Source organism: Lynx canadensis, chromosome C1, assembly GCF_007474595.2.
Source record: "Lynx canadensis isolate LIC74 chromosome C1, mLynCan4.pri.v2, whole genome shotgun sequence".
Classification (NCBI taxonomy): Eukaryota; Metazoa; Chordata; class Mammalia; order Carnivora; family Felidae; genus Lynx; species Lynx canadensis.
Window position 1 is genome coordinate 182,725,717 of NC_044310.1, and position 27,266 is coordinate 182,752,982.

General features: G+C 37.7%; 1 protein-coding gene across 1 annotated transcript in view; it reads right to left on the reverse strand.

The window, feature by feature from the left end:
• The window catches only part of GTF3C3 (general transcription factor IIIC subunit 3), a 40,324-nt gene extending 15,433 nt beyond the window's left edge, over positions 1–24,891 (reverse strand). Inside the window, exons 1-10 of the mRNA XM_030325403.1 lie at positions 24,706–24,891; positions 23,712–23,823; positions 20,887–21,077; positions 19,888–20,011; positions 11,472–11,663; positions 10,777–10,942; positions 8,047–8,194; positions 7,424–7,496; positions 2,977–3,080; positions 1,479–1,650 (exon numbers count right to left, since the gene is read on the reverse strand). Of these exons, the coding sequence (XP_030181263.1) occupies positions 1,479–1,650; positions 2,977–3,080; positions 7,424–7,496; positions 8,047–8,194; positions 10,777–10,942; positions 11,472–11,663; positions 19,888–20,011; positions 20,887–21,077; positions 23,712–23,823; positions 24,706–24,807 (1,384 nt within the window). The 5' untranslated portion in view covers positions 24,808–24,891. The remainder of the gene's footprint in view (positions 1–1,478; positions 1,651–2,976; positions 3,081–7,423; positions 7,497–8,046; positions 8,195–10,776; positions 10,943–11,471; positions 11,664–19,887; positions 20,012–20,886; positions 21,078–23,711; positions 23,824–24,705) is intronic.
• Between the last annotated feature and the right edge of the window lie 2,375 nt (positions 24,892–27,266).

A 27,266-nucleotide genomic window follows, 5' to 3' on the forward strand; every position in this document is an offset into this window, starting at 1 on the left:
TCAAACTTTATGCCAATCAGTCATTAAATCCTACCAGTTGAACTCTCCAGCGACAACACTAATCTAGGCCTTTTCCATCTCATTCCCTTTTCATTACAATTACCTCCTAAAATGGTTCTTTCACTTTCAATTGCTTTCTCAAATCTCGAATTTCTCAACTCTCTCCCGAGTATCATCTTTAGGTTAAACTTTGATAGTAAGCAATAAAAACTCCATCTCCCTGCTCATGTCTTTTAAATTCAAATATCACAAATAATGTTTTTATGATGGTTATTACATTTGTATTCATGTTCACTCATCCAAACAGTAAAGAGTTATCTTTAAGTGTTCTTAGCAATTTCATATTGTGATAGGTCTCAAAATAACCCAAATTGTCAATCAATGCTTCTCTAGTTATAGAAAACTTTCTACCATTATATAATATTTTAAGAACTATTAGAACTTTCTGCTATCATGTAATATTTTAGACAAAAACTATTCAACTTTTAATGCATCTTTTATGTTGATTCAATACAAAATCCCATTAGAATATTTTTGGATTTCATACATTTAAGAAATTTAGTTGTTTTTCTTAAGCTATTTTTTTTACTTTATTTATTTTTTTTTTTTTAATTTTTTTCAACGTTTATTTATTTTTGGGACAGAGAGAAACAGAGCATGAACGGGCGAGGGGCAGAGAGAGAGGGGGACACAGAATCGGAAACAGGCTCCAGGCTCCGAGCCATCAGCCCAGAGCCCGACACGGGGCTCGAACTCACAGACCGCGAGATCGTGACCTGGCTGAAGTCGGACGCTTAACCGACTGCGCCACCCAGGCGCCCCTATTTTTTTTACATGATTTATTTCAGATTATTATAAATTTAGATACAATAAAATGATTTATTTCAGATTATTATAAATTTAGATACAATAAAATGAAATGATACATAAAACCCAATCTTGAGCATACATTTGCAGCTCAAAGAACACTGAAAATACATGAAATTTTTTCTCAAAATAAAATATTAAATATAAATCCATAAAAACTCTTTCAAAATTAGACAGCACCCCAAGTCTGACAATCTATTACTAGAAGTCAGAGCCTATGGTTAAGACAGGTAAATGACTTGTATAAAGTATTTTTACCAAGGACATGGTTAGTCCTACTTCATTCCGGTAGCATTAAGTAAATCTTTCTTCCAAAGCATTAATGTGGGGGAAATCATATAGTGGCATACCATGACAATTTAAAATACTAACATTCATAGGGTTGCAGAATCACTATGTTGTACACCTAAAACTAATGTAACGCTGTGTGTCAACTATATTCAAAAAACAAGCAGACAAAAGAAACTGATTTTCAAAAAACTGCCCTGAAACTAGAAATACTTTCACTTTTACCAAGACATTAATATTTTAAATAATTATTACCATTTTGGAAAGTAAGTTCTTGCCTGTTTATATGATTAAAACTTCTCCCTCCCACAAAGAAGTATTACCTGCATGCCGAAGCCAAACTACTGCGAGGTTGTATCTTTCAGAGCAGACTAGTGCACTAAGGAGGGGAAGTGCAGAATTATATTCACCAACATCCAGAAAAGCTTCAGCAACATCTAGATAGAGGTCTCCCATATCTTCAGGATTCTGTTCCACTAGTGTTGTCAAGAGAGGCTAGACCCCAAAATAAAAGTCTGAAGTCAAACAATCATTACAAATATGGACATGTAGGTATATTTCTCTTTTCACATGTCTATCAGTTATTTGAAGCAAGCCGAAAAGGAGCAAGGTTTAATGAAAACAGCTTTAAATAACCATTTTTCTATTCATTTCTGAATCTCTATTTCTCTATTAGAAAGAACTCATACTACCATCACTCATTCAACATATTACTTTTAAAGTATTTTTTTTTAATGTTTATTTATTTTTGAGAGAGATCAAGCATAAGTGGGAAAGGAGCAGAGAGAGAGGGGGACAGAGGATCCGAAGCAGGCTCTGCATTGACAGCAGAGAGCCCAACGTGGGGTTTGAACTCACAAACTGTGAGATCATGACCTGAGCTGAAGTCAGATGCTCAACCGACTGAGCCACACATTACTTTTGAAGGCCTGGTGTAAGCAGACATGGCAGGAGCTAAGACAACACTGACTTGCTGTGCTCTTTCTCTAAGACAAACATACCCAAGCTTCAGGGACTCTGTGTTTGCTGATATTTCTGTCATTATTCAAAGGTCACCTTTTCAGAGAGGGCTTTCCTGACCACCCTCCTACTCCCAATATTCTCTGTTCTTCACTGTTTGATTTTTTCCAGAGTATGTACCACCAACTAACATCCTATATTTTGCATATTTATTTTGTTATCCATTTACTCCCATTAGAATAAAAGATCCATGAGGGCAGGGTTTGTGTATTATATTCAATACCTTATCCTAAGGTCTGCAAAGCAGATGCCCAATAAATTTTTTTATTCAACGAAATACTCCAAAGCTGGCAAAAGGGAAGAACTTTCAGAATTTACCAACTGTCTAAAAAGCCCAATCTCAAATTCTGATCTCTGGATTGTTCTCATTTAAAAAGGAAAACAAGGGGCACCTGGGTGGCTCAGTTGGTTAAGCATCCAACTCTTGGTTTTGGCTCAGGTCATGATTTCACAGTTTGTGGGTCTGAGCCCCCCACTGGGCTCTGCAATGACGTTGCAGAGACTGCTTAGGATTGTCTCTCTCCCTTATCTCTTTCTGCCCCTCCTGAGCTCACATGCGCACACTCTCTCCTTCTCTCTCAAAATAAATAAATAAACTTAAAAAAAGAAGAGAAACAAATTATTACAAGCCCAGTTCAGCTTTTGTAAGATATTCACACACAAATAATTTGATGCTTATGGTGACTTCCTGGGTTACTGAAAAATGTGAAATCTAGGGTAAACTTACAATTACTTGTCATCTAAAGAAAATAATGTGATTTTATCTGAAGTATCTCAAGTGCAGATCTTAATGTTACTTACATTAAGTGGTTCAAGAATGTTGAGATGTACAAGGCAGACCATCAACTTCACTGTGATATCTATTGGCACACCATCAGGTATAGTGCAGGTAACATTTTCACCAGCTATGGATTAGAAAGACAGGCAAAAAGCAGTTCCTATATGCAAGCTTAGAATGTAGGGCAAATGAAGCAAGCTCTATATCTTCTACATAAGATCTCATTTACTTCATTCAGAGCAAATGATTCTGTAGTCAATTCTAAGTTGGACCAACTCTTATTACTAGGTTTTTATATTCTCTTCAGTCTGTCCTTTGGTAGCAATTATCCTTCCAATTCTTTTCCTAATACTTTATCCACTTATCTGAAACCTACAGAAACTCCCACACCTTCTATCAAATCTACAGAGAAAAAAAAAGAGAAAGACAAAAATGACCAACAAGAATACATACACTCTTTCTTTTTGAATTCAAAAGCCTCTTTTCAGTCTTTATGATAAAGAGGCTAAGAAAGGAATAAATTAAATGTTGTGTTATTTTCTAAAACTTCATTAAGGTAAAACAGTTAAAAAAATTTTAATGTTTATTCATTTTTGAGCAGGGGAAGGGCAGAGAGAGGGGGAGACAGAGACTCTGAAGCAGGCTCCAGGCTCTGAGCTGTCAGCACAGACAGAGCCTGATGCGGGGCTCAAACCCACAAACTGTGAGATCATGACCTGAGCCAAAGTCGGACACTCAACCAACTGAGCCACCCAGGTGCCCCAAGGTAAAACAATTTTTAAAGCCCTGAGAAATCAGTCAAAGGAATTTTTATCCACATTTAAAATATTTTGTATTTTGTAAAGTCTAGTAAGTTCCGAGTAAGTTTCCATTTCAGAACAAAAAAAAAAACCAAAACACTGAAGCATAGAGAAACATCAGAGATTGATCTTAAGTGGTAGAATAAAACCTACAATTATATTAAAATGAAATAACTCATGTTTTATAGAATTTGCCATATAAATTATAGAATTCCCTAAAATTATGAAGTCCTGGAAGGATTTGGACAAGTTTAATTAAGAGATTATTTTCATCTCTAAGCTCCAATATAATAACTGTTACAGGAAACCAACTTAAGACATTTATTTTCCTCAAACAGAGTCCTAAAATTTAAATTTACCTAGACCATAAGCTCCATGAGGATAAGGACTAATCTGACTCACAACTATATCCACAGCCTATTTCTTCTGTAGACAGTGGCTATGGCATACCTATTAAAGATATAGTGTGTACAGATGTGTAAATCAAAAATTTGATTTCAAGAATAATCACAAAGTAAAACTCAATGTTATGTTGAAAATAAGACACATGCCTGAAATCATATAACTCAGGAAAGTTGAAAACAAAATGGCAAACCAAAGATACAATAGGCAAATGAAAACAAAAAGAAAGCAGGGGTCACAATCTCATCAGACAAAGTAGAATTTGGATGAACTATATTTTAATAGAAATAAGAGGGTCACTTTATAATGCTATAGGACAGGGGTGTCTGGGTGGCTCAGTCAGTTGAGCGTCCGACTTCGGCTCTGGTCATGATCTCATGGTTCATGAGTTTGAGCCCCGCGTTGGGCTGTGTGTTGACAGCTCGGAGCCTGGAGCCTGTTTCGATTCTGTGTCTGTCTCTCTCTCTCTGCTCCTCCCCACTTGCGTGTGCTCTCTCTCTCTCTCTCAAAATGAACAAATATTATAATGCTATAGGACAGTGCCACTCAAAGGGAAGTCTGAAGCCTATAGTGGTCCACAAGCAGTTACCAGTTCTATCAGGTAAGTACAGAGATTGAGAATAATTATTTAGACACTTTAGTGGCAATTTGACAATGCTAAAGAAGGCAGTAGGTATTATTTACAGACCCTACAGTTTAAATAATAGTTTATCAACTAACATATAGCAGCGGTATCTTTTTTTTAATTTATTTATTTTGAGAGAGAGAGAGAGAGTGTGTGTGTGCATGAGTAGGGGAGGAGCAGAGAGAGAGGGAGAGAGAAAATCCCAAGCAGGCTCCGTGCTAAGAGCAGTATCTTTTAAACCTCATTTTATTGTGAACCTCAATGGAAATGCTTATTAATCCACCAATAAATGTTCTCATTTTCAAAAATGCATATGAAAAACAAATTTTGCTTACATTGAAAGTGTTTTAATGTCCTAGTTGTCTGGATTATCTCTTTCTTTATTTTATCAACTCTAAGATGCCCGATTTCAGATGCACCATTATTTTATATACTAAGAGAGACAAACACCACTACTTTAACTGTGACATGTTGTTGATTTATGTTAAGATGTTTCCTGAATTCAGATATGTTAAATCATTAAGAAAGGAAGAGAGGGAGGGAGGGAGGGAGGGAGGAAGGGAGGAAGGGAGGAAGGAAGGAAGGAAGGAAGGAAGGAAGAAGGAGGAATGGCCAATGAAACTCAGCAAAATATATTAAACAAAATGACTAACAAACATATCTACAATTAAAAGTTGAACATAATTCTATTTTTCCTTAATATTTTCAAAATAATAGCAGTATATTTCAACATGACTTAATTTTTTAGAAGAAAGATCTCAAACAGAGGCGCCTGGGTGGCTCAGTCAGTTGAGCATCTGACTCTTGATTTTGGCTCAGGTTATGATCTCTCGGTTCATGGGCTTGAGCCCCGTGTTTGAGCTCTGTACAGACAGCACGGAGCCTTGGAATTCTTTCTCCCTCTCTCTTTCTGCCCCTCCACCACTCATGCCTTCTCTCAAAATAAATAAACTTAAAAAAAAAGAAAAATTATGGCTGCAAAACAACTTAACTGAGACTCAACTCTAGTTTAGGCCAGGTCCAAGAAAACTATCAAAATTGACAGAGTCCTTCAGAGACCCTAATGCATGCTCTCATGCCATTATAATTCCTACTCTTTACTACTCATTCACTACTCATTCATTATCCAAGATCCTCAACCAAAGCACCTTATCTAATCCTGTCCATACCAAGTAGTGCTCCTACACCCTGGGACCTCAGTCTGATATGCACCTCCTCTTGGGTGTTCGCTTAAATTATACTTCTAGAAACCTCCTCTTAGTATATTGCTTTTCTCTATTTTCCCATAATGTCAGGTTTACTACAGAGATGATCACACTGTTCCTATTAAAATAAAATTGTATAGATTTCATTTGAATCCCACTCCCCCATGTCCTTAAGGGCAGGAAATATACTCATCCTCTGTATATTCCCCACACACCCAGCATAGAATCTTATAAGAAACTCTTATTTAACTGGGCTCTTCATTCCCCAACAACTTTTCACTTCAATATTTATCTTTCCCGTGTCTTATTTGTGCCTTGTTCTCTATGAATTAGCACACAAATTGACTGTAAAAATGAATTACTACTTTACATTAGGATAGATCCATTAAAAAAAAAAAGGCTTTTGTTTTTGAATAATTATGCCTTAACCCAAAGGATTATATAATGATGGAATTTTTAGGCTTCATGACTGCCAGGGAGAGAAGTATTTTGAAGCAGGCAGTACTCAGGTAACAAGTGTCTTCCCACTTCCCCACCACCACCAAAAGCCTCATGGGGTAGAGGTGGAAGGTACTACATAGGAATTTCCTCACAAGAAAAGGGACATCTATTTTGCCCAGAGTTCAATTTTATTACAACCTCAGACAGGGTCTTGCATGCTAATATTTGCACAGAACAGGTTACTGGGTGTGATACAAAGGAAAAAGCTGAAAGAGATACTGCAAGCCATACTTCAGGTATGACTTTCTAGCCAGATCCCTAACTACATACTTTAAGTTTTCAAAGATAGTAATCATATCAGTTTCTACTTTTTATGTGAATGCTTAAGTTTGAAGTAGATTTTTTTCAAGGAGAGTATTTTTTTTTTTTTAATTTTTTTCAACGTTTATTTATTTTTGGGACAGAGAGAGACAGAGCATGAACGGGGGAGGGGCAGAGAGAAAGGGAGACACAGAATCGGAAACAGGCTCCAGGCTCTGAGCCATCAGCCCAGAGCCCGACGCGGGGCTCGAACTCACGGACCGCGAGATTGTGACCTGGCTGAAGTCGGACGCTTAACGACTGCGCCACCCAGGCGCCCCCCAAGGAGAGTATTTTAAGTCCTTCCTAAAAATTAAATTGCTTTATATCCAAATGTTTTTGATAGCTGTTTCAGTAATCCATTCTTTGTTCACGTATCACTAAAAAGACCTGGATCAATGAGAAATGCCATGTTCAAATGGATGTACTGAGAAGTAAAAAGGGACCGAAAACAATTTTTTAAAAAGATGTCTTGTGAGTAAATATCCATAGGAAAAGGATATGAAATCTCTATAAAGAAAAAAATGCTTCTGGGACAACTTGTTATGAGAACATTTAACTATCAATTTCTAAATGCCACATTATGAAAAAGAGAGGATTATGTATACTATCCACTCTACGCAGAAGGAACTACAACCTTTATTCTCTTCTGAAGTGCCTTCTTCTGTAGTTTTTTTTTCCAGCACAATTCCAGAAAAATCTGTTATTACCTAAAAGAATGGAAGAAAAAAAAAGGAAATGATATAATAGATACATATGAAAAACCTTTTCACAATGCAAAGATTTGTACAGTTAATTCAAATAATATATAGTTCATCCTAAATGAACTATAAAAAGCATCAACAAATCTCTCTAAAATAAGGAACCACTGTGATATATTGACATTTTTATATCATATTAACTAAATGTTTAACAGAAGATACATAATTCCCCTATATCAAACCAAACTACTGTTCCCAACAGCTTAGGAATGGAATCACAGCAATTGGTCTGGCTGCTCAGTCCTGCTACCCTGAAGTACAGGCTATCTGGCACCTGTGATAATGGCGAGAGCTTTTATCATATAACTATACTTTACCTTTCATATGGAATTACTATAGAATCTAGAAATCTGTTTCCATATAGATATTACAAATATAACTTAGTATATAAATAATTTAATTTTTTATAACTCAAGTGAGGAATTGTCAATTTGTAAGAATTTCTAAAATGCAGAAATGTGTCCTAAATCTAAGAGAGAAACACATTACATGTTCCTACCTCCAAAGCTCTGTCATACTGTTTGTTAGAAATATATAGTTCAGCTGCTACATTAACATCTTCCATGGAAACAAGACCCTGATGTTTTGAAAAAGCTTCTTCAATTATGTTAATAGCTGAAGTAACATCATTGGCTTCATAGTAACTCCTGAAAAAATAAGTGACAAAATGGATGAATACTTATTTAATTCAGATTATAAAACTCACATCCTTGCTCAGACCATCCATTACCTATGATTTCCATTTTCTTAAAATCAGAGAGGAGAAAAAACTTTTCCTTAAGATCATAATCATAGCTGATCCAGAGAAAAATGGGCAATGCCCATTTGACAATGCCATCATGTCAAGCCCCTCACTCTACAAAAGCTACCTCATACCATTCCAGCTCATCCTATCACCCAATTCCAACAACTGTTCCACCTCAGTGGGGTCTACAAAGCATCGATCTACCTGTTTCACTGTCCTGCAGCCTCTTGTCTTCACTTTCCTCCTTCTCCATAGACCAACATTGTAATTACTCCCTTGTGCATCTCCTCACTTCTCCTGTCCTTCTGTCCCTTCTGATAAAGTCATGTGATAAAATCCCAACCCTTGTTAATCCAAATATGCCTACTCTTCACAACCACTTGTCAAGCTGACCATGCTGACTGGACTCACTCTAAATTAATGATCACTAGCCTCAAGTGGGCCCATGGTGCTATCAGCAGTCTTGCTACAGTTACCTTGTGCAATACTTTTCAAACCTGAATATGCATACAAAGTAACTGGGCATCTTGTAAAAAGGCATATTCTGATTCAGTAGAGCTGGGGCAGGACTGAGATTCTAATTTATGACAGGTTCCTAGGTGATACAAATGCTGCAGCAAGGCCCCAAAGACCTAGACAACTGCTTCTCATCTCTCCCTTCAAACCTCCAAAACTCTCTGATCCTGTCAGCTGATGACCTTGCTTCTTAGTTTGCAGAGAACCAGATCATGACATCCCACACACTTCCAATACATCTTCCTACTTACACACACCCATGGCCATATATTCCACATTCTCCACCTATAAGGCAAACCCCCAACTAGATCCCATTCTCTCCAACCTACTCAAGGATATCACTCAAGCAACTGTCCCTTCTCTCATGAATCTTCAGTGTGTTCCTCAATTGTGGATTACACCAGCTGAATACAAATCCACTGTAATTTTTCCCAACTTAAAAATTATCTTTTACCCCTACAACCCATTCTAATTATCCTCTCATTCCTCTGCTCCCCTTATAAATTTCTCCAGAGCTGCCAATACTCCAGGAACCCTCACCCCATCTCCAACGTCAATACTCAGTCCTCATTTTACATGCTCTATCTGGACTATTTCATCCCTCCTCCTTGCAGTGCTTTCTTCAATACATTTCTAGTATATCATGTTCTCTTAGTTTCTTCCTACTTCACTGCCCATTTCCTTTCAGTCTCCCTGCTGCTTCCTCCTGATTTTCCTGATTTCTAAACACTGGAGTGCCTCAGGGTTTAGTCCTAAGAACTCTTCCCTTGTCTGTGTGTGTGTGTGTGTGTGTGTGTGTGTGTGTGTGTGTCTCCCTCTCTCTCTCTTTCATACACACACACCCACCCATCTCCTATTAGAAAATCGTTGAGTTCAGCCTTAAAATACACCCAGAATCTGATTACTTCTCACCACCTGCACTTTTATCCTGGTCCAGGCTACTATTATCCCTTCCACAGATTACTGCACTAACCAGATCAAGATGGTTGATCCTAGATTGAAATACCATTTACAGATACCTCTAGAAAAGAGAGCTTACAAGACATTATTTAGCCAAAATGTTTCCTGCTTTGCTTTGATGTACAGCATGTCAGAGAAGTATAGTAGCATATAATATTTTATCTTTTATTTTTATTTTCAAATTTTTATTTAAATCCTAATTAGTTAACATATAGTGTAATATTGGTTTCAGGAGAATTTAGTGATTCTTCATTTATATATAACACCCAGTGCTCAACATAAGTGCCTCCTTAATACCCATCACCCATCTAATCCATCCCCCACTGACCTCCCTCCATCAACCCTCAGTTTGTTCTATAACGTTAAGTCTCTTGTGGTTTGCTTCCCTCTCTTTTTATTCCCTTCTCCTTTGTTAATCTGTTTTGTTTCTTACATTCAACATGAATGAAATCATGGTATTTGTCTTTCCCTGACTGACTTATTTCACGTACCATAATACACTCTAGTTCCATCCACGTCATTGAAAATGGGATATTTTAAAATAAAATATATACCACAGTCAGTGCTGTGTCAACCACAAAGAAAAATTTTTGTTTTAAGATGTTATTCTAGTACTAACTAAAGATACAATTATAGAAAACCCCAGACCGCAAACATTTCAATAGCATATTTACAACTAATCTAATATTATTGCAAATGTACATCAACTAAGTTATGGAAACCTAGGAACCTAATCATCCTTTTAGAACATGCCCCATTTTTAAACTTCAGAACACTTGAAGGTAACTGTATATACAAATTTTTCTAAGTAATCACACAGTTGACTTGGAAACAGAAAATTACTGAAAAAAAAAACCCACCTCTATATTTAAGCACAATATAAAATATAGGAAATAAAACACTTCTTTTAACCTCAATAAAAAATATATTCTACTTCAAATATGTGCTTTGACGTGTAAAATAAGATGATTATCAGGAGCATCTATATATACTTCACTCCGAACTTACTTTGCCATATCTCTAGTCAACTGCATAAAACGTTCTCCATCAGATGGAGATAAAAGGTTTAAAATACGCCTATAACCATCCATTGCCATTTTATGATCCCCCATTTGTTCATAAAGGCTTGATCGCTCCCACAGGTAACGGACATTAGTAGGTTCATATTTAAGAGCTAAAAAGAGAAAAGAGAATACAAATTATGGATTTATCACAAAAAGGTGTTCATGATACTTGGGTATGACCAATTCTCTTTTCAGAAAATTAAATGAACGCTCTAAACTAATTGTCTAATAGAACTAAGTGGGTTACTCTGGAACAAATCTATCTTCACAGGAACTCTCAGTTAGGTTTACTCTAAGACCAGACAGAACCTGAATCTCTACATTAATCTTCATTTGGTAACTTAGTGTGATGTTAACCCTCAAGGAACAGCTTAGAACCAACAATGATCTCAGTAGGAAATTGAAGGTAGTGTTCTACCAACTTTTGTGACATATTAGCTCACACTATAAAGTTGCTGATAAACATGAAAGCAGACAGGCTCCAAATACTTAACCCTGGGATGACAGAATATAGGGATGACAGAATACAAGGAATAAATACATTTCAGCTAACATCACCCCAGAGTAGCAAGTACAATTATCAAAAAATATATTATGTAACATTTTTATCAAACAAAATAAGAAAAACATTTTAATTACCTTTTGTGTAGCAAAAAATAGCTTGCTTAATATTATCTTGTTCCAGAGACATTTCTGCCAATCTAACCCATTCTTCAGTGTCACTGGGATTTAAATGTGCAGCAATCAACTCAAACTGCAGAGACTTCTCCATGTCACCTTGGTCCTCATATATCATGGCCAGAGTAGAGAATGGCTCATAAGCCAGAGGAGCTATAATGAATTAAAAAAAACAAATTCCACTGACTGAGGAAAGAAGCATGAGATGATGCAATCCTGTGGCTCAAATTATGATCTTGTAATAATTAAACTCTTTTAAACACCTAGCAGAATTATACAAACTACTTGATGGAATTTAGAAGGTATCATTTCATGAAAAACTCTATTCTCCACTATGTGCTCCTTATGAAAATCCCCCTTTGCTAAGGCTAAACATGGCTTAATAACTGAGTGAATTCATCCCAATGAGCATCAGCACATCAGTGTTGAATCTTCATGATCCAACAAACACAGGCATATGGAATGAATGGACTGAGGATATCTAAACTGCACCTAAATCCAGGATATCAAAATGAATAGTTGATCTGCATTTCTCAAATGTTTCTGAAATGAAGTTCTAAAATCACAAGGAATTAAAGTCAAAGTTATTGTCAAAAATAAACAACTATAAACTAATATAAAGGAAAAGATAATATTGCAATGTAGGAACCAAACAACATATTCTCAAGAAAAAAGTGTGGTTAATCTTATTTCTCAGATAGAAAAGAAAAAGCAGTGACCTCAAGTTATCCTAATAAGCAATGCAGGAAATTTTTAAAGTAAACTGTATGTCCAATGTGGGGCTTAAACTCACAACTCCAAGATCAAGAGTTACGTGCTCTACCAACTGAACCAGCCAGGTGCTCCAATCCAGGAAATGTTTAACAAGGCTTCAGGAAGGTTGGCTGGGACGATGGTAGAGTAGGCGGACCCTAACCCCACTTCATCCCATGGATGCAACTAGATAACACTGATATCAGCATAAATAATCCAGAAAACGATCTGAAGACCGGCAGAACAAAAACCACAATAAAAGGTATAGAAGAGGTCACAATGAAGAAAGTATGAAGTGTGAAGACACAGTCTGGGAGACAAAGAGGGCTGTCTGCAACAGGAAGGAAGCCAGTGGTGCAAAGAAGGAACCTTCACACTGGAGAGCCCACAAATGGTGAGGTGAATCCCCATAATATTTGCCTTTGAAAGTGAGAGGAGCCGAGTTTCGTTGAGTTCTTATAACCAATGGGACTTAAAGTCTGCAATTTTAAAAATCCACCAGCATGGCTCTAGGAGACCCGAGAGGATATTAGCAAGCAAAGTCCCTACCCTTAGATAGCACAAAAAACAGGCCACGCAGATACCATGCAGAACCAGCAGCTTGAAAGACACCAGGGGCAGATGGAAGGGAGAGTGATTTGTTCATCTCAGAGCACGTCCCAGAGAGACAGGGATCACGGGGAGACCCCTCCAGGAACAAAGGAGCTAGCAGGCGTCATCTCCCTACCCATCTACCCCCAGCATAAACAACAACCACCTGCAGGAACCAACACTCGCTACCTAACTTGTTTAAAGCAAGCCCTGCCCCCTTGCACTTTGGCAGATCCACCCTTCCTAGCCAAACTGGCCTTAGTCCCCGTTACAGGCCCTTCCCCCAGAAGATCAGTGCAAACCACAGACACCACATCTCCCAACCTGCAAGTTGTGTGGGACTTCAAACGCGGCAGCTGCAAGTGGTGGCAGGTCTCATTTTGCAAGCAGACCACTGCACACCTTGTTAAAATGCAATCCACTTCTGCTAGGGACCAAACAATGCCCACAATAGGCAAAGAGAGCCTCTGCAGACAACTGAACTGAAAGAAAAAGAGGCCAAGACTCAACAGCAGAGCACACAAGACACATATAGGAGACACTCCCTGAAGCACGAGGCCCTGGGGAACAGGGGACACTGGACTACAGTGCACTACAGGACCTCTTCTTCATAAGGATATTATCGTTAAGAGCAAGAGAAGTAGCTGATTTTTCTAACATAAAGAAACAGACACAGAAAGTCAGACAAAATGAAGAGACAGAGAACTATCTCCCAAATGAAAGTATAGAACCAAACCACAGCAAGAGACCAAAGCAAAATGGATACAAATACGCTTGATACAGAATTTAAAGTAACGATCATAAAGATACTCACTGGACTTGAGAAAAGAATGGAAGACATCAGTGAGACCCTTAACACAGAGCTAAAAAAGAATCAATCACAGATGAAGAACATAATAAATGAAATTAAAATACACTTAATGGAATATCAGGCTGGATAAAGCAGAAGAACAAATTAATGACCTAGAAGACACAGTAATGGTAAGTAACCCAGCTGAGCAAAGGAGAGGAAAGAAAATTATGCAAATTGGGAAGTATTAGGAAACTCAAAGACTCCATCAACCATAACATAGTAACATAGTAACATGTGTATTATAAGGATCTCAGAAGAAGAGAGAGAAGGGGGCAGAAATTTTATTTGAAGATATAACAGCTGAAAACTTCCCCAATCTGGGGAAGGAAACAGATCCAGCTCCTGGAGGCACAGAGATACCTCCAAAAATTCAATAAGGAGGTTCACACCAAGACACATAGTAATTAAAATAGCAAAGTGCACTAATAAGGAAAAAATATAAAAATAGCAAGAGAAAAGAAGACAGTTACACACAAGGGAAATCCTATGAGGCTATCAGATTTTTTAGCAGAAATTTTACAGGCTGTAAGAGAGTGGCATAATATATTCAAAGTGCTAAAAGGGGAAAATCTGTAGACAAGAATACTCTATCCAACAAGGCTATCATTCAGAATGAAGAAGAGATAAAAAGTTTCTCAGACAAATAAAAAATAAAGGAGTTCATCACCACTAGACCAGCCCTACAAGAAAATTAAAGGGGACTCTTTGAATGCAAATGAAAGACCTTACATGAAAGTATGAAAAGTAAAAAACACGAAAGTAAAAATATTTCTGCAAAAATAAGTCAAAGCATTCATAAAATAAAAGGATGTGAAATATGACACTATGTATCTAAAACATGGAGGGGAGAGAAGAATGGGCTTAAGCGACCATCAACTTAATATAGACTGCTATTTGCAAAAGATTTTATATGAGAACCTAATGCCAAACACATAAAAAACCAGTAATACATATGCAAAAAAATAAAGAGACAGGAATCAAAGTATATCATTAAAAAAAGCCAACAGGGGCGCCAGGGTGGCTCAGTCGGTTGAGCGACCGACTTCGGCTCAGGTCATGATCTCACGGTTTGTGAGTTCGAGCCCCGCATCAGGCTCTGTGCTGATGGCTCAGAGCCTGGAGCCTGCTTCGGATTCTGTGTCTCCCTCTCTCTCTCTGCCTCCCCTCCCCCCACTCATGCTCTGTCTCTCTCTGTCTCAGAAATAAATAAACATTAAACAGTTTAAAAAAAAAAAAAGCCTACAAACCATGAAAGAGCAAGAGAAGAAAGAATCAGAGAAAATATGCAGAAACAACCACAAAACAAGTAACAAAATAGTAATACATATCTATCAATAATTACTTTGAATGTAAATGGACTAAATGCCACTATCAAAAGACAGTGTGACAGAATGGATAAAAAATTAACACCCATGTATATGCTGCCTACAAAAGACTCATTTCAGATTGAAAGACACCTGCAGATTCAAAGTGAAGGGATAGAGAAACATTTATCGTGCAAATGGATGTTAAAAGAAAGCCAGGGTAGCAAGACAACAGACTTTAAAACGAAGAGTTTGGGGTACCTGTCTGGCTCAGTCACTAGAGCATGCAACTCTTGACCTCGGGGTTGTAAGTATGAGCCCTACATTTGGTGTAAAGATTACTTAAAAAAAATAAAATCTATAAAAATATATATAATTAAATTTAATTTAATTAAAAAAAAAGACTGTAACAAGAGACAAGAGCTTGAGTGGCTCAGTTGGTTAAGGATTCAACTCTTGAATTTCAACTTAGGTCATGATCTCATGGTTTGTGGGTTTGCGTCCTACACTGGGCTCTGCACTGACAGTGCAGAGCCTGCTTGAGATTTGGTCTCCCTCTCTCTCTGCCCTTTCCCCACTCACTCTCTATCTCTGTCTCAAAATAAATAAAAACATTTTAAAAAAATATAAAAAGAGACAAAGAAAGATATTATATAATAATAAGGGGGCCAATCCAACAAGAGGATATAACAATTGTAAATATTTATGCACTCACCATGGAAGCACCCAAATACATAAAAACAGTTAATAACAAATATAAAGGAAATAACCAGTAATAATACAATAGTAGTAGAGGATGTAAGTGATGTCCACTTATAACAATGGACAGATCATCCAAACAGAAAATCAGCAAACAGTGGTTCTGAATGACACACTGGACCAGATGGATTTAACACACACATTCATAATAAAACAGCAGAATACACATTCCTTTCAAGTGCACATGGAACATTCTCTAGAACAGATCACATTTTAGGCCACAGAGAAAGTCTCAACAAATTAAAAAAAAAAGTGAAGTCATACCACACATCTTTACTGACCACAAAACTATGAAACTAGAAATCAACTGTAAGAAAAAATCTGGAAAGAGCACAAATACATGGAAGCTAAATAACATGCTACTACACAATAAGTGGGTCAACCAAGAAATCAAAGAAGAAATCAAAAACTACACGGGAACAAATGAAAACACAATGATCCAAAATCTTTCAGACACAGCAAAACTGGTTCTAAGAGTGAGTTTATAGCAATACAGGACATCAAGAAGCAAGACAATTTTCTTTTTTTTTTTAATTTTTTTTTAACGTTTTATTTATTTTTGAGACAGAGAGAGACAGAGCATGAATGGGGGAGGGGCAGAGAGAGAGGGAGACACAAAATCGGAAGCAGGCTCCAGGATCTGAGCCATCAGCCCAGAGCCCGACGTGGGGCTTGAACTCACGGACCATGAGATCGTGACCTGAGCCGAAGTCGGCCGCTTAACCGACTGAGCCACCCAGGTACCCCGCAAGACAATTTTCAAATAAACAACCTAACCTTCTGGGCGCCTGGGTGGCGCAGTCGGTTAAGCGTCCGACTTCAGCCAGGTCATGATCTCGCGGTCCGTGAGTTCGAGCCCCGCGTCAGGCTCTGGGCTGGTGGCTCAGAGCCTGGAGCCTGTTTCCGATTCTGTGTCTCCCTCTCTCTCTGCCCCTCCCCCGTTCATGCTCTGTCTCTCTCTGTCCCCAAAATAAATAAAAACGTTGAAAAAAAGAAAAAAAAAAAAAAACCTAACCTTATATCTAAAGAAGCTAGAAAAAGAAGAATAAAACCCAAACCCGGCAAAAGGAAATAATAAAGATCAGAGTGGAGGGGCACCTGGCTGGCTCAGTGGGTATACAATACTCTTGATCTCAGATTGTGATTTCAGCCCCACACTGGGTACAGAGATTACCTAAAAATAAAACCTTAAAAAAAAAAATTAGAGCAGAAACAAATGATAAACTAAAAAAAAAATAGAACAGATCAATGAAACCAGGAGCTAAGTTCTTTGAAAAGATCAACAAAATTGATAAACCTTTAGTAAAATTATCAAAAAAAGGAAAAAAAAAAAAAGTGAGAGGACCCAAATAAACAAAGTCACAGACGAAAGGAGAGAAATAACCAACACCACAAAAATACAAAAATTGTAACAGAAAATTATGAAAATCTTTATGTCAAAAAATTAGACAACTTAGAAGAAATAGATAAATTCCTAGAAACATATAACCTACCAAGACTGAAGCAGGAAGAATAGAAATTTTGAACAGACCAATAGCAGTAATGAGACTGAAGCAGTAATCAAAAAACCAAAAGTCCAGGATTAGACAGCTTCAGAGGTAAATTCTACCAAACATTTATTTTTTTTTATGTTTATTTATTTTGAGAGCAAGTGTGCATGCACACACATCAGCAGGGGAGGGGCAGAGAGAGAGGGAGATAAAGAATCCCAAGCAGGTTCCATGCTGTCAGCACAGAGCCTGATGCAGGGCTGGATCTCACAAACTGTGAGATCGTGACCTAAGTCGAAACCAAGAGTTGGACACTTAACCGACTGAGCTACCCATGTGCCCCTTAGCAAACATTTAAAGAAGAGTTAATACCTATTCTCCTCAAACCATTCCAAAAATATAAGAGGAAGGAAAACTTCCAAATTCACTCTATGAGGCCAATATTACCCTGATACCAAAACAAGATAAAGACACCACAAAAAGAGAGAACTACAGGCTTGTATCTCTCATGAATACAGATGCAAAAATCCTCAACATATTAGCAAACCAAATCTAACAATACATTAAAAAATCATACAACACAATCAAATGGGATATTCCCAGGATGTAAGGGTGGTTCAGTTTTCACAAAAAATCAACATTATACATCACATCAATAAGAGAAAGGATGAAAACTACATGATCATTTCAACAGATGCAGAAAAAGCATTTGAAAAAGTACAACATCCACTCATGATAAAAATCCTCTGCAAAGCAGATCTAGAGGGAACATACCTCAACATAATAAGGGCCTTATATGAAAAACCCACAACCAATATCACACTCAATGGTAAAAAACTGAGAGCTTTTACCCTAAGATCACAAATAAGACAAGGATGTCCACTCTCATCACTTTTATTTGACATAGTACTGGAAGTCCAAGCCACAGTAATTAGACAATATAAAGAAATAAAGAGCATCCAAATTGATAAGGAAGAAATAAAACTATTTGTAGATGACTTGAAGACTCCACCAAAAAACTATTACAACTGATAAATGAATTCAGTAAAGTCACAGGATACAAATCAATGTACATCAATCTGTTGCATTCCTATATACTAATAATGAAGCAGCAGAAAGTGAAATCAAGAAAACAATCCCAAGGGCACCTGGCTGGCTCAGCTGGTAAAGCATGTGGCTCCAGATCTCGGAGTCATGAGTCCAATGTAGGGTGTAGAGCTTATTAAAAAAAAAGGGGGAGGGGGGCAGATACCTGGGTGGCTCAGTGAGGTGGGCAACCAACTCTTTGATATTGGCTGAGGTCATGATCTTGCAGTTGTAGGATCAAACCCCACATCAGGCTCTGCACTAGGCATGGAGCCTGCTTGCAATTCTCTCTCCCTCTCTCTCTGCCCCTCCCCCACTCACTTGCTCTCTCAAAATAAATAAATAAACCTTAAAAATAAAATAAAAACAGAACTACCCTATGACTCAGTAATTGTATTACTATTAACCCAAAAAATACAAAAACACTAATTTGAAGGGATACATACACCTCAATGTTTATAGCAGCATTATTTATAACAGCCAAACCATGGAAACAGCCCAAATGTCCATCAATAGATGAATGGATAAAGAAGATGGTGTGTGTGTGTGTGTGTGTGTGTGTGTGTGTGTGTGAGTGAGTGTTATTTGGCCATAAAAAAAATGAAATCTTGCCATTTGCAATACGGATAGAGCTAGAGAGTATAAATCTAAGTGAAATAAGTCACTCAGAGAAAGACAAATACCATATGATTTCACTCATATGTGGAATTTAAGAAACAAAACAAATGAGCAAAGAAAAAAAGAGGGAGAGAGAGAAACCAAAAAACAGATTCTTAATAGAGAACAAACTGATGGTTACCAGAAAGGAGGTGGGTCAGGGGATAGGGGTGAGTAAGAGGGTATAGGGATTAAAGAGTACATTTATCATGATGAAAAAAATAAAATTAACAAAGAAAAAAACAAAGACCTCTAAAAGGACCCTTGCCCAGATAAGATGAAATGCCAAAATACTGAAAAGATAAATGAACAGTTCACTGTATTACAATTACCCAAGCCACTACGCAGGTCACCATTTGGCAACGCATCAGGAAAACAAAATGACAAATATAAGTGATTAATCAAAGAGTCACTTCTGAAGATATCCTTCAATGAGCCCAAGATTTGCAGTTTAATGAAAAATGACATATGTAAATTGTGTCTTTTACCAAAAAGTAGATTAAAATAATCTAGCTCTGCCTAATCTGGAAAATGAAAGAAAAAAAAGAACACTTTTTAAGTGGTTTCAACACATGTCATATTTAAAAAACACTAATGCTCCAAAAGTCTAAAAACCCCAAAATGAAACATTAAAAAACAAACAAAAACAAAAAAAAGGCTATATGAGTTCAATAAATATTAATATTTCATTAAGTCATACTCTATGATTTTCATTTTCTTGGTAATGATTTCTACTGAATATGAAAAATGGCAAATCACTATTATCACAATCATTTCCAAGCTTCTGAATATTTTTTCCAAATAGTACAGTGAAGTGCTCATCCACTTGTTTTAAGGCACACTATTACACTGCTATTGTCAATAATCCCCCCTACAGAAAACACCTTGTCTTATGATTTCCATGCACATCAATATCGCCTCCTCCCGTTCTCCTCGAGCAAAGCGAATGTTGGCTTCACCCATGAGACCCCTCAGAGCTCTGGGAAGTTTACTTCGAGGTCTTTTCTCCTGTATAGAAAAAAAATGACATTTAGACTAAAATATAGTAGTGTCTTAGATTTCAATTCCAACCAAATTAATAAATGCAGAACATAATGAAACTGAAATTTCCCTTTAAAATTTCTCAATATTCTAAATTGAGAAATAAGGACTAAATTACTATAATTCTAACCCATTAATATTAAAGTCTATATTTCAGGAAAAAGTCTAAAACTAATCTCAAGAAGAAAAAGAAATACTGTATAACATTCTCCAAAAAGGAACACCTCAGAAAACTAAAACAAACTTCCTACAGTAGAAAGTTCAAACCACAGTGAAGTATATAAAGTAAAAATCAAAGTGGTCAAGAATTATTAATTACTAACTAGAATAATAACAAATGTAGAACCTGATGTTGCAAAATGGATTTATGTGCCACTAAACTTATAACCTACTGAAGATCCTCCTTCCTTCTAATTTATCTACTCAGAAGAAAGTTGGTTAAAAAGTTATAATATGGAACTTTTAATAGCAAAACTATAGCATATTTTGACACATGCAATAATTAAGGTTTTACATTTTAAAAAATCTCTACGGTGAAACATAAGAAAGTAGGTGACTCAGACAGTTAAGCGTCTGACTCTTGGTTTCAGTTCAGGTCATGATCTCACTGGCCTGTTTCGGATCCTCTGTTTCTGTCCCTTCCCTGCTCATGTTTACAGGCTCTCTCTCTCTCTCTCTCTCAAAATAAATAAAAAGAAAAAAAAAAAAACGTAACAGTTGTCTCATATTTCCTTTTTTACAGTTTGAATTCTTTCCGAATATACGTATAATTTAAAGATCTTTTTCAATTACTATGTCACATTTTTACATTATGTTTATAAAGACTAAAATAAATTATTTACTTTCATCATCTTCTTGGTTTCACGATTGAGAACCATCTCCAATACAAACACATCGCCTGCAGTGGGTTGCTCAGGTGTTTCTTCTTCCTCTTCTTCTTCTTCTTCCTCTTCCTCCTCATCATCTTCATTCTCTCCAAGCATGGAAGCAAAGACCTTGTGAACTGATCTACTGACTCCATCTGACGTTTCTCCTGAAGAAAGACACATGGAGATTGCCAACAAACAAACAAAAACCCATTAGAACACTCGGCAGTCAAAAGGGAAAAAAAATAATCCAGTATTTTCTGGAAGTAAAAGTAGAGAACAAACATTCCAAAACACAACCCAAAGAAGAAATCTGTTACAAAGTCATATATTTTACTCTGCAGGAACTGCTGACTCAACCTTTAGGCCTCATTAAGATGTATAGGAGAATTAAGTGGGAAATCAGAAGTGTACATAGTTAACACTTAAAAGCAGAGAGGAAAAAAAAATAAAAGAACTGTAAGACACAGACCTAAAAACTAAACAAGTCTGATGGTACACACCAGGTGGCATAGCATAGTGATTAAAGATAAGGCCTCCAGAGTCAAGCTGTCTGATTTCAAACTTCATCTCCAATTATCACTAACTGTATAACCTTGGGTAAATTACTGAAGCTCTCTGAACCTCAGTTTCCTCATTTGTAAAAGAGGTTAATAATAATGTCTGACAGGGCCATTTGGGTGGCTCAGTCGGTTAAGCGTCTGACTTTGGCTCAGGTCATGATCTCATGGTTCGTGAGTTCGAGCCTCACATCGGACTCTGTGCTGACACCTCGGAGCCTGGAGCCTACTTCAGATTCTGTGTCTCCCTAGTCTGTTCCTCCCCCACTTGTACTCTCTCTCTCTCTCTCAAAAATAAATAAAGATTAAAAAAACATTTTTTTTTAAATAATAATGTCAGAAAGACCAAAGAACTCTTGATCTTGGGGTTGGGAGTTCAAGCCCCATGCTGAGCACAGAGCTTATATGCATACATACATACACACAAACATACATAAATAGTGGTTGTACCACTTAAATAAATAGGTAGATAAATAAATACAGTACCATAATAATAATGTCTGCTTTAGGCTTACCCTAAGGATGAGGTGAGTTTTTATATATATGCACTTAGAATAATGCCCAGGATACAGTAAAAGCTTAATAGATGCTATTATTAAAATAGTATTATCATTTCAGGAACAAAATAATATGACATAATTCATTTGTATCTGAGGATGCCACTATAGTACAATAATTTTTGCAAGTTCATAATGATAACCTTAAATGATCATGTAATGCTTAAGTTTGAGGCCAATTTTCTGTTAAAGCAGAGACATGTAACATATTTTAGAAAAACTCCAATGAAACAGTTAAAATTTTATATACATTTTATATAATTTTAAATAATTGTATTAAAAAACTTGCAAGCTTATTCACTTACATGAAATATGTCAAATCCCAAAGATGCTGGATAGACAAGATAGTTAATATGTTTGAGGAAGGACAAAAATTTTTAAAAACCCACATATTCTGAACAACAAATAAGTAATCATTCTTAAAAAGTCATAATGACCAGCTTCAAGAATTGTGAACATCCTAAATAAATGTAAGAATATGTACACAGAAGATCCAAGGGGCGCCTGGGTGGCGCAGTCGGTTAAGCGTCCGACTTCAGCCAGGTCACGATCTCGCGGTCTGTGAGTTCGAGCCCCGCGTCAGGCTCTGGGCTGATGGCTCAGAGCCTGGAGCCTGCTTCCGATTCTGTGTCTCCCTCTCTCTCTGCCCCTCCCCCGTTCATGCTCTGTCTCTCTCTGTCCCAAAAATAAATAAACGTTGAAAAAAAAAATTAAAAAAAAAAAAAAAAAGAAGATCCAAAAGAATATACATACATACGGCCAGAATACATGAATTAAGCAAGGTTCCTGGATACAAGGTTAATATACAAAAATTACTCGTAGTTTTCTATCAGCAATAGAAACCTCCACTTGGTCCAAGGAGGCAGGAATAAAGCTGGTTTTCTGCATGTAAACTCTGTGTAAAAAGAGTTATTCACAGGGAAAAGAACCAGCCTCTACTTCTACCCCCTAGAACTAGAAAGTTTAATTTAGTTCTCATTCAGATACTATACACAAAGCTACATTCTAATTGACATTTCAGTTCAGTATCCCACATAACTTGTCATGGGTAAATGGATACTATGAACTATTATCAGTATTCTGTTCACGAGGAAGGTATGGCAATCACTGGAAATTAATGAATTTGCAAACTAGTTCATCAATTAGACTCTGATGGTTGTAATTAGATGGGACTAACCAAATCTGGTATCTGCACTTGCAGAGCTGAGGACTGGATTCTCGAACGAGGCAGTATACCAAGAAATCTATACTGTGTGTAAGGACCCATCTGGGGCAGCCAACTGGACTTCCACACTGGCATTTTTTTATCTTATCTCCTATGACTAATGCAGTGGTTTGGAAGCTACTTTGTTTAGAAGCATAAATCATTACCATTGGGGGAGTATAGTCTGGAAATATTAGTAACCAAAAGGGCCAGTTTAAAAAACAGTGACTCTACAAAGGCTCCCAAATACTGATGTCAATTTGAAATACTTTTCCACAAAAATAACCCACAAAACTAACCATCACCATATTCAAAACCTCATCAAATATTTATTGAGCACCTATTATATGCCATGCACTATTATTATGCTACTGACAAACTAGATAATCCAGAATACTACTGCAATGAAAAAACAATGTTTTCATTAAATTATTAGGTACTCGTAACATTTAATGCAAGTAGCAAATGATTTTAACATACCTTCATTGACCTCATTGTCCTGCGATTTGCTGGAGTCAATTCCTGATGATGATGGAACTTCAGAGTCATGTGGATTTTCTTCAACTAATAACTTTCCTTTTTCCTGAACACTCTGTGATTGAAAATTAATAATTCCAAAAAATAATGCAGATTTAGTTCTCTACAGATGGGAATAGGGCATTTGCCTCATTTTCTATTTCTTTAAAACTTGAGCTTTGCATAAGTTTGAATACTGTCAAAGCATTTCATAGTCTTATCCCTCACGACTGTCTGAATCAGTCACTTGTAAAAAATAATTTACTACATCTGGATTATTTCATGAATCTACACAGTATATCCTAGCTTTTTAAATGAAAAGAGATGGGTCTTTATTAGGTGCATGAATTAGGAACGAATCCACCAATTAATTTCAAAGAGTGCGATATTTGTTTTCCCTCGGACTTCTTATAAGTGAAAGGATATGTAAAGTTCAGATATTCTAAAGTATCAAAAAATATGAGTGAAGATTTTATCAGAAAAGAAAACTCGCTTTCTTGTGGAAGATTACATCACACCACTGGGAGACTCCTCAGAAATGGGAGCTCGAACCCCTCGGTTTAAAAGTAAACTGAGGCCTAAAGAAGAGAGGTGAGTTGCTCACCCGAACGCAAAAAGAATCGGTGGCAAAACTACTAGAATCAGAAACACTGACGGGGTAGGGGAGGAGGGGGTTGGGGGAGGAGGGGGTTGGGGGAGGAGGGGGCTGGGGGAGGAGGGAAGAGAGACAGAGAAGAGGTTACCACAAAGACAAGCTTTTTGGTGGGAGATATTTCTTAAGAGGAGATTAACACAGGGATGAGAGGTGAGAACCCGCATTTGGGTAAGAAGGGGAAGAAGCTGCTAGGAAGTCCCGGCCCGCCCCATCACAGCGAATGGGGTCATCTGGGTCCCCCACATCTAGCTGCATTAGGGCGACACGACAGTGAGGGGCATCCTGGCCTGGCCATCGCCTCACTTTCTTCTCGCGGGTTTTTCTCTCTTCTCTCCGCCTTTCGAACTCCTCAAAGGAGATCTTCCCTTCCAGGTAGTCGATGAGCTCTGGGCTGAAACCCGACATTCCTGCTTCGGGGTGCGAATACGCGGCAACAAGAACCAGGACAGAGAACCGGAAAAAGCGAGACTTCCTAGATTTTACCCAGCTCCCGGGCGCGAGAAAAGCGACCCGGCGTCCTCCTGAGAAACGGGCCCGGCCTGCGCCGCAGCCGCTGCGCTCAGGTTCCGCAGGCGCATATGGTCCGGCAGCCTTCGAGGGGAGAGAGGGGCGGAGCCGGCCGCTCGGGTCCTCACCTGCTGCCCTGGCTCAAATGTATTGTTTAAGAGGGTTAGGGAGTTTAAAAAAAAAAAAAAAAAAATGCTTGAAAGAAATGTTCCTTAATCTAGATCGTTTCCCTCAATTCTTCATTCTCCTAATCCGCTTCCTTTTGTGAATGTTTGTTCTTTAAATTAATTTGATCTTTTCTCTGGTGCATTATTTTCTTGATTTAACCAACTGCACTGCCACGTGCATGTTTCATTTTCCATTTTTCTCCTGCCACAGAAAGCTAAAGTCCTCTCCCAATTTGTGCTCTGAGTCTCATCTCCTCCACCATTAGTTTTCCCGTCTTCCACAAATTCTCAAACTCTCCCTTTCCTCAGGGCTCCTCAGTCTGTAAGTAAGTTTATCGGGACTTCATCTTCCACCTATCACTCCCACCCAAGTTTTCTTTTCTTGACAGTCAAACTTTTAGAAAGAATCAAATGCTTGATGTGGTTACTACACACTCTTGCCCATTTACTATAGGTCATGTACTGGCTTATGCATATTACATACATAGCTCAAAATAATCCTTAAAAATGGATGTTGCTTTCATTTTATTTTTATCTATCTATCTATCTATCTATCTATTTTGAGAGAGAGCGAGCAAACTCGTGCTTGTGCTGGGGTGGGGGTGAGGGAGTGGCAGAGAGAAAGGAAGAGAGAATTCCAAGCAGACTCCCCCTGCTGCGGGTGGGAGTGGTGGTGGTGGGGGGGGGGGGGTTGATCCCACAAACTGTGAGATCATTACCTGAGCTGAGATCAAGAGCTGGGCTTAATAGCTGACCACCCAGGCACCACAGGATGTTGCTATTATTAATGCCAAAGTCCTATATCTAATAAGTAGCAGAGCCAGGATGTGAACCCTGATCTATCTGACCCCAAATCCCATGCGTTGGAATTAATATGACATATGGCCTCCCCTCAGCGGAACTATTCTTCACTTGCTGAACACTCCTGTGGTTTATATTTTACCTTGTGTTATAAATATTTCTCTGCTGTCCTATTCTAGGCACACTGTCTGTCAACATCTTGAGAACAGTACTACCTGATGCATCTTTGTGAATTCTAGTAATCCGTGCTTAAAACACGTTTATGAATTAAACTGGGTGGAATTGAGAGTACCTTAGAAATGAGCAAGAGTGTTTAGGTACAGAGAATGAAGCTCGATATAAAGGTAAGGTTAGAGACAGGTTACAGGGAGCCTATCACTTAGCCATTGGTACCTCTTTGTTACAATCTAGATGAGGATAAGAACAGAAGAATGTCAGAATGACAGCTGTGACCCCAAGACTTCTAGATAAGAGGGGAAAAAAATCTCACAGCTAGAAATCATCACTTTCTCACGATGAAGGATCCTCAGGACTCTGCCTGGGTGTAAAATATGGGGGCTAGTAGGAAAGGTTGGATTAAGGAACTCAACAAAAATCACTCGTAGGGAAATTCTCCCTGCCTTCTCCTGGCAGACAGGGAACTGCATCTAAGAAGTCAAAACTCTGGTCCTAACTCTCCTAGGGGAAAAGAAGGGAGTCAAAGGCAAGAAAGATGGTACCTCATAAGGAGAATTCTCTACTAAGACCCAGATGGCTTAGACTAGGTTGTTTCACTATCACCTGCCTGGAATATGGAATAACAGTTGTGCAGCTATCCATTCATGTTGGGGGAGAATAGGGAACAAGGAGAAAGAGATAAAAGGATAGTTTTTATGCCGTTATTAAAGAGACAACAGACCCAAAATCACTTGTGCTAAAACCACATCAGGAACCAAGACTTAATACATAATTTAGTTGCAGTTTCAACCTCTCTTAGGAGTGGTCAATCTGGAATTACATGGTCAGCGCTAGTGAGGTAACAGACCTCACTGCATGATAGACCTCTGCTGTCCCCTAAAGGGAAGTGACCTTGCCACAAACAATCCACTCTCTGCTTGGTGACTTCCTTGTCCCACCTTCTTCTAGCTACAAAGTCTTTCATTTTGTACAGCTCTTTGGAGCTCCTTTCTATTTGTTAGATGATGCCCAATTCATGGTTCATTGAATAAATACAATAAAATCTTTAAAATCTGCTTTAAAATTTGAATTTGGTTTTTAACACTACTATGGAACACCTTGTTGATATAAAAGTTCTTTTACAGGTCACATTGTAGCAATATATCTTAAAATTGTAATCTTTCTGTTTTTCTTTTATCCACTTCCTTGAAAGTGATTTGTACCCTGGTGAGT